Here is an 8,183-nt window from a genome sequence, read left to right as displayed (position 1 = left end):
TGTCTTTAATCTATCTATCTACCTATCTCTACCTAGATCGGTGAAGCCTATGACTGTAAGCTCTGAAGATGAAAAGGGTGGTCGTTCGCCTCAGTAGTCCTACTAGTAGTAGTAGGAGAGCATTGGTTCGTTGAGTAAGAATTAGGTCTTTCAATTCCCTGCACAGACATTTACACACGCGCATGTGTAATATATCTCCATCCATCCAGAGAAACATCTAGTAGATCATCTTCCCTTTCATAGAGACAAAGAGAAAACATAGAGATGTATACATACAGACAGATACCAAGAAATAGATGGATGTATATGGGGGATAAGAGAGGTGAAAGATACACTTCTTGAACATGCCTCAGCATCGATCTCTCCTCTCTCCCCCCCCGCTTCTTTGTATGAGATGGAGACAAGAGACACATCTCTTTCTTTCTTTCTTTCTAATCTCTTTCTTTCTTTTTCTTTCTTTCTAATTTCTTTCTTTCTGTTCTATAAACAAAGAAGAGAGCGTTCTTCATCACATGAAATCGAAGTCATCAGGGAGAGCATCTGTCGATTGTCGTTGGAGATCTCGATGATCTTCTTCTTCTTCTTCTCTTCTTCTTCTTCTCCAGTAGAAGAAATCCTCATCTTCTTCTTCTTGTATGCTATTCTTTATCCAGGTAGAATACAAATTGCTTCCTAGGAAGACCAAGAGAATACAGCCACCTAACACGAGAAGAAGATGACGTTTTCTTGAGACAGATCTTGGACTGCTTTCTTCTCTCTTTCTTCCTTGAAAGAAAGAGAGAAAGAAACCTTTCTTCTTCGTGTCCTTCTCTTCATCTTCTTCTTCATTCTCTCTTACTCGATTTTCCCCCTTCTCTTCTCCTATCATCTGTCTCTTTTCTTCTTTTTTCTTCTTTCTTAAGCCTTCTTTCACACTGGGCCGCCATGCCGATGACGTCTCATTCGATCTTTCTTGAATCTCTTCTTCACTTCTTCTCTCTCGTCCCATCCTTTCCCCTCTACTCTTCATCTTTTCTTCTTCTTCTTCTTCTTCTTCTATTTCTCCCCTCCGAGGAGGAAGTTCGGAAGATGGCCTCTCTCTCTCGAAAGCGGATGAGACCCTTCCGCTTTTTTTTTCTTTTTCTTCTTCTATCTTTCTCTTCCGTGCATCACCATCTTCGCTTCTTCTCTTTAGCCCTCTTTCATTGTCCTCTCTCTTTCCTTTGTCTCTTTGCTGCTTATCAATAGAAGGCTTTCCTTTGTTACATATCCAAGCTACCATCCATGTACATCTATCTCTTAGCCTTGTGAAGAGAAAGCTTTCTTCTTTTCTTTTATCTATCGACCTTCTTTGATCAGAGGACATCTCTTCTCCCTCTTCACCAGTCCTTTTCTTGTTCTTCTTCAGATCCTCATACAATCTTTCCTCTTCCTCTTCTTCCATGAGACTCTTTCTCTTCGTCAGCTTCATGGTCATCTCCCCCTTCGACATATTCTTCTTTTCTTCTTCTTTTCCTCTTCTTTCCGATGCTTGCGTAGCCACAGGATCACTATCTTGCTTGAATATCTCTTTCTTTCTTCTTTCGAGAAGTAGAGAGACATTCTTCTTCTCTCTTAGAGCCGAGATTAACACCCCATAGACACCTCCCTGAGACGCAAGACTTTCATACGATGACGTAAGAAGGCGATAGAGAACCGAGAGAAGAAGAGGAAGAAGGTGCAGTAGACAACATAGGAAAAGATACATCTTCGTAAAGAAAGACAAACATCCATGAACTTCTTCGCGTCTATTCTCTGATGAAGAGCCTTCTCTTTCTTCTTCTTCTTTGTCGCTAGTCGAGGGACGTTGTTGTGCAGAACAAGAAGAAGATTGGAAAAGAAGAGATGCATCACTTTCTTCTTCTTCTTCTTTTCTTTCTTGAGTTCTAGCAGCCTTTGCATTCTCCCAGTAATCAACATGCCCTTCTTCTTTTTCATCTATTTCTTCAGACTGGTTAGGAGAAGACACCAACGTTCTACAAGGCGGAGGCGGCGGGAGAGAAAGGGGTGATCGGCCTTTATGTTGATGACTTTTTGAGGTGTATGTACACTTCAACATCCTTCCATTATTCCTCTTAGAAAGCGTTTCTTGTTGTAGAAGTTGCGGAGAAGAAGACAGTTTCTCTTTAGCACCTAGTTGATCTCTTCTTTCATGATTCGCTTTAGACTGAAGAGAGAAGTTACGAGGTAAAGGACTGCTTTTCTTCTTCACCGTCTTCTTCTTCTTCTTCGCCTCTCCTTCTTCTTCTTCTCCTTCTTCTTCTCCTTCTTCTGTTTGGTTTTGCTGTCGTAGTCTCTGTTGGAGTCTGATCTGATGAGCTTCGTAGGAGAATTTTGCATAGCTATTCTGAGAAAAAGAAGATTTGGATGGAGCCTTGGGAAGGGATGTTTTACTTCGAAGTCGTGACGGAGGGACAAGAAGACCTCCTAAATGCGAGGAGGAAGAAGCTTTCTTTGGAGCTGAAGATAGATTCTCCTCTTCATTCCTTTTCTCCTCTAAAGAATACATAAGAGAAGATGACGAAGTTCTTCTAGGAGGAAAGGTTAACACATCTTGACGTTGTTCTTCTTCATTATCTTCTCCCTCTTCTTCTTCTTCTTCTCTTTCTCCATCTCTACTTCTTCTTCTTCTCTGTCTTCTCTGCGCAATGTCTTCAATTCTTTCTTCCGCTCCTTCTATCCTTTCTCTACTGGCCATAACGGGAACATTTCTTTCGGTATCTCCTTCTTCTTCTTCTCCACATCTTTCTCTTTCTTGCTGTGCTTGTAAATGAGAGGTCGAGTGTGAAGAAGCGATTCCCGAATTCCTCCGAGAGATAGACCCGTGACGAAGAAGGGGAGATGAAGAAGGAGAAGAAGACAGATGATATCCGTGCTCCTGATCTAGAGAAGACAGATTCTCACGAGCCATTCCTTTGGAAGGAGAAGGATGTAGAGAAGGACGGGGAGAAGAGGGGGTATGAGGAGATCTATACGAAGAAGAAGAAGATGACGATGATACGTGATGTAGAGGTGTATCTCGGGAAGAAGGGCCACGTAGGGGGGCGGGATGTCTTCTTGCTGTTTTTTTGATCTTCTCTTCTTTTCTTTCTTTCTCCTTCTTTCGTTCCTCTTCAAAGACGATGGTCTCTGAGACATTTGCTTCTAAAGCGCTTGAAAACGAAGAAGAAAGATCGACAACGGGATGAGCTTGCTGATGGCTTGCATGCAGACGAGGATACAAGGTACAAAAAGACTGATCTCTCCCTCCTTCTTCTCTTTCCGCCGTCTCTTCTTCTTCTCCTCTAGCAGGAGAGTGATATGCCATGGTGACGCGTGGAAGAAGAGAGACACCAGGCGTGTGCGTAGAACGAGTAGTTCTAGGAAGAGAAGAAGAAGAATTGAAGGAATCCTGAGTTGTTCTTCTTTCTGTTTCTCTTTCTCCCCCCCCTTGGAGAAGGTTAGGATTGCGAGGGGTCGTAGCCATGGTAGCGGCCACCCTAGATACAGAGGAGGAATGAAGATGCTGAGGGAGTCTCTGCACGTCCAACTCTTCTTCTTTCTCCTCTTCTCCTTCTCGTCTCTCTCTCATGGAAAGCTCGTGTGAAGTATGATGACGATTAGAAGAGGAAGGAGAAGAAGAGAAATGAAGGGGAGGATGACTACTAGAAGAAATATGAGAGATTTCTTCTTCTTCTTCCTCATTTAAAAGAGCATGTACCGGGAGCTGTCGGACTCTCCTCGCATTCTCTTCTTCAAGCACACAAAACAAGGGATCTCTCGATAACCATTCCTCTTCCTCTCTTTCTCTTCTCTCTTCTTCCTCTTCAAAATCTCGCCTTTTTCTTTCTACAGCCACATCCACACTATCCCTCTCCCTCCGAACAACCCGTCGAGACTTCTCTTCTCGCTCTTCATTCTCTGGATATGAGGTGTCTCTACACATCATTCTTCTTTGTTCTTCATGATTTTCCTTATCTATCTGTGCGTCTGCAGCACCATTCCTTTCATCTTGAGAAAGGTTTCTTCCATCTATCGCTGTAGAGCTTCTCCCACCATAGAGCCCACCATCCCTTCTGTGACTGAAATGACCTTGGGGTGTATGTACAGCTGATAAGAAGACTTCCTCATGCTTGTTTTTCTCTTCTCTTTCTTCTCCCTTGTGTTGCACCGAAGATGACGATGAGCGACGCTTCTCCAGGGAAGCTGCAAGAACCCAAGGGACTTCGAAGTTGCTGCCCTTCTCTTCTCTTTCTTTTTCTCTACAGACTTTATCATCATTTCTATGGAGACTAGCCTGACTGCGAAGAGAAGGTGAGGGAGAAGAAGAAGCAGAAGTAGTTCTCATCCTATTCTTTTCTCCATACACATCTTCTTCTCGATGTTTCCATGAAGACGGTCCCCTACGGCTTGATGCATTCCCTGCATGCACATCACTCCTTCGAGATGCTCTCTTCGAAGCAGAAGAAAAGATGTGAGGAAGGTGACTCGCCTTCTCTCCTTCTCTTTCTTGACCTGACAAAGAAAAACAGCTTTCTCTATTACCAGCATCATCCCCACTGAAATCTCTACACAATTCCTTCTTCTTCTTCTCCTCCTCTCTCTCTTCCTCTTCTTGAAGAGTTGGAGATGTATGGGAATGAAGATGATCATGAGGACCGGTGGCTCCCCTCTGTTCTGCGCAGCTTTCATAAGAGCTTCTTCTTCTTGAAATATTCACCGACTGTCTCCTTGCGACTGAAGAGAAAGGGTGGCCTCTCTCGCCTTCTTGTCGATGGGTTCTATCAACCTGGATGCGAAGATCTTCAGTACCACCCCTTTGTATCTTAAGACAAGGAGACGTAAACGGCGACTCATCACTCCTGTTCTCCCTTGTTCTCTCTTCTTCTCTCCTCTTCAGACTCTCAGGTGATAGCTGTCTCGCTGCTTTCCTTTCTTCATTTCTTTCTTGTTCCTTCGGTTTCTTTTCTTGGTAAAGAGAAGAGGAGATAGAAGCTTTCGGAGAGATCATGGAATGAGGATAAAGACTTCTTCTCTTACCATTCAAAGACCTATTGGCACATGTCTCTTCTTGTTGACGGAAGTGAGAAGTAGAAGCAGATGAAAGACCAGGAGAGACTGCTTGTAGAGCCCCTTTCTTCTTATGATCTTCTTCTGACGAAACAAACCCCCTATCTTCTTCTTCTTCCTGTACACCTTCATCGTGAGAAGAACAAGAAGAAGTCTCTCGAGAGACGATGCTATGACTACGACGACGAGGAGGGAGGGGGGGTGAACAAGGGGGGGGAGAACAAGAGGAGGAGGAAGGAGAAGAACGTAAAGACTTGCCATCTCTTCGATGATTCTTTCCTATCATTCCTGATCTTCTCCCCCTTGCTCCTGCAGCTGTAGATACACTCCTTTCATCGCCCGGTGGCTGAAAAGAACGCATAGACAAAGAAGAAGAACGAGGTAAAGGCGGGAGTTTCTTCAGACCTGTCATCTGTCTTCTATTCTTCACCTCAGATTGAGAAAGCTCTCTCATGGGGGCGCTGTGATTCTTGACTAACGAGGAAATAGACGATTCTTCATTATTCTTCTTGTTCTTCTCTTCTTCTTCTTCTTCTCCTCTCTCTTCCTGTCCATTCCGTCTTCGTATGTCTCCTCTTCTCTGTTGAGAGAGAGAAGGACCGATGGAGAACTTGGCTTGAAGAGACTTTCCTTTTTCTTGCAATCCAGAGTCTCTCTTTCTATTCCCATCAGTCCGCTTTGATCTATCATCTGGATTCTCTTGTCTGTCCTTCCGACACGGAGACAGAGAAGGAGCTCTCTTAGCCCCTCTGCAACTCGCATTCGAGGGACGTCTGAGAGAAGAGGACAACGAAAAGGGAGATGAAGAAGAAGAGCTCCCTTGTCTACAGTGAGAAGAAGAAGAGGTTCTTCTTCTTCTTTCTCTTCTCTCTTCATTTGCTTGAGAATTCGACAGAGATGAAGAGAGATCTTGGGATGAGGGAAAAGGCGATAAAGAAGCGGCTTTTCTTGCAACAGAGCGAAGAGACGAAGAGACGGTAGGTCTTAAATAAGAAGGAATAGATCCACCTCTTCGTCTAGATGAAGGAACAGGGTGGGTATTTGATATAGAGGAGGAAGAAGAGGGAGCTTGAGACGCTTTTCTCTCTTCTTCTTCTCCTCCTCCTTGCCTCCCATTTCTTATAGATGGAGAAATATACGACCCTCTGCGAGGTAAAGAAGATGACGTGGCAAAAGAAGAAGATGAAGAGGGCGCTCTATGACGAGATATAGTAGAAGGTCGAGAAGAAGATAGAAAAGATGAAATTCTCGGCTTCTGAGAAGGAAGATGAAGAGAATCGGGTCGTGTCTCTTCTTGCAATGAAGAGAACGGCTGACGAGGTTGTGAACAAGAAAGATCAGAAGTTTCAAAAGAGGAAGAAGAAGAAGATACAGGTCCATTTATACATGAAGAAGAGGAAAAATACTCTTTGTTTTCCTGCGGAGAACGATATGAGGAAAGAGGTCTTTCTGGGGCACTTCCATCTGTGAAAGGAAGGAAATCTGTATGTGAAGAAGAAAGCGTAGCAGACTTCCTTGAAGGATATGGATTGAACGAGGAAGGTATAGTAGCTGTCTCCTTATGACCGCTGACTCTAGGGGGGGATGGGGAATTAGTATGAGTTTGCCTACCGGTAGCTCCAGAAGAAGAAGGATAGAGAGAAGAAGAAGAACGAAGTTGAGAGGCGAATTGCAGATGAACGGGGTGGTGCATGTCTGAAGATACAGAAGATGATAGAAGAGTGAAAGAAGAAGAGGAGGAAGAAGAAGAGTCTTCTTGAGGTGCTTGTGTTCCTTCTCTATAGAGGATGTTTCGCGAACTGGTACGATGACGAGAAGAAGAAAAAGAAGAGCAGCGACCACTTGTCGTCTCTTCATGGGAGCTTGTTCTTCCCCCCCCCCTATCTCCTTGTTCACCCCCTTCCCCGCCTATCTCATGGCGAAGATCAGGCCTCTCGCCATCTGGATAGAGAGAAGAAGTCGCCGTCGTTGTCCTTGTCATGATAAGATTCTTTTCATATGATTTGGAGAGAAAAGAAGCAGAAGAAGGAAAGAAAGGTCTCGTAGAGAAAGACCTTTCTTCTCTTCCTGTTGTCCTCCATATGTCTCCATGGAGAGATGATGAATCCATGAAAGGCGTAGAGAAATCCCCTTCTCTTCTTCCTTCTCCTCCTCTTTCTCTTCTTCCTTGACTGAAAGGGAGCGAAGACGAGACGGGGGCATGGAGAGAAGCTAGATCTTCTTTCTCTCTTCCTTCTCTTTGTCTCCCTTGAGAGACTGTGAAGGCTTGCGTGTGCTCTTCTCTACCTTTCTGGGGCTCGACAGGAAAAGCGAAAGAAGATGAAGAGGGAGAGTGAAGCTGCTGCAGAGAAGGACAATCTGTCTTAGCGAAGAGACGCTGCGGCATCTTGTCATAATACAGAAAGGAGAAGAAAGACAGATAAGGTCCTTCTATGAAAGAGAAGGGAAGGAAGTCTGCCTCTTCTTCTCTTAAGATAGGGATGAAGAAGAAGAGAAAGGAAAGACCATGAGCGGGCGAAAGGAAAGAGGAAAAGAGAAGAGGGAGAAGGAGAGAAAGGAAGGCGGGAGGAGAGAGTCAATACGAGGAGAATGAAAAGATAGAATAAAGTACAAGACAAAAAAGAAAAGAGACCGTATGGCGTTCAGGTGTATGTACACCTCAAAATGAATCCTTGATCACTCCGAACGATCCACATGTTACTTTCTCCTCATCGGTCTTTTCTCTAGTAAAGGAAGAAAGATCGGTAGCTACCAACTAAGAGACAGTCGTACAGAAGAATGACAAGAAGGAGAGAGAAACAAGGGAGAAAGAAAATCTTTCATCCCGGGAGTTAGTTCGAAGATGATGAGCCAAAGAATACACACCATGGCGATACACGCGACCTCCTCCTCCTTTTTCTTTCTCTTCTGTCCTTGACAAGTCGCCTATCAGCTAAATTACCATTACACGAAGGAGAAAAGAGTTGAGAAGAAGACTTCTTTCGTCTCAACCCTCGAGAAAGAATCGAGACAATCTTTCTGGAGTTCGGAGAAGGCTGAAGAATCTGAAGAGTTTCTCCAGACAAGCACAATGGTGAAAACACCGAAGCAAGCAAGATTGTCTCGATTCTTTCTCG

The 8,183-nt window shown here is 44.2% G+C and overlaps 1 protein-coding gene across 1 annotated transcript; it reads right to left on the bottom strand.

Moving 5' to 3' along the window:
* Positions 1 to 508: 508 nt before the first annotated feature.
* CSUI_009849 (uncharacterized protein) lies at positions 509 to 7,444 on the bottom strand (the record flags this gene model as incomplete). Its single annotated transcript, XM_068069958.1, has 1 exon — positions 509 to 7,444. Exon 1 carries the CDS (start codon positions 7,175 to 7,177, stop codon positions 509 to 511), a length of 6,669 nt encoding a protein of 2,222 aa, XP_067918066.1. The 5' UTR covers positions 7,178 to 7,444.
* Positions 7,445 to 8,183: the final 739 nt, after the last annotated feature.

This window comes from Cystoisospora suis (assembly GCF_002600585.1).
Source record: "Cystoisospora suis strain Wien I chromosome Unknown contig_6183, whole genome shotgun sequence".
NCBI classification, from domain to species: Eukaryota; Apicomplexa; class Conoidasida; order Eucoccidiorida; family Sarcocystidae; genus Cystoisospora; species Cystoisospora suis.
The sequence above is the reverse complement of the archived record's forward strand: the minus strand, read 5'-3'. Positions and strand labels throughout refer to the sequence as shown.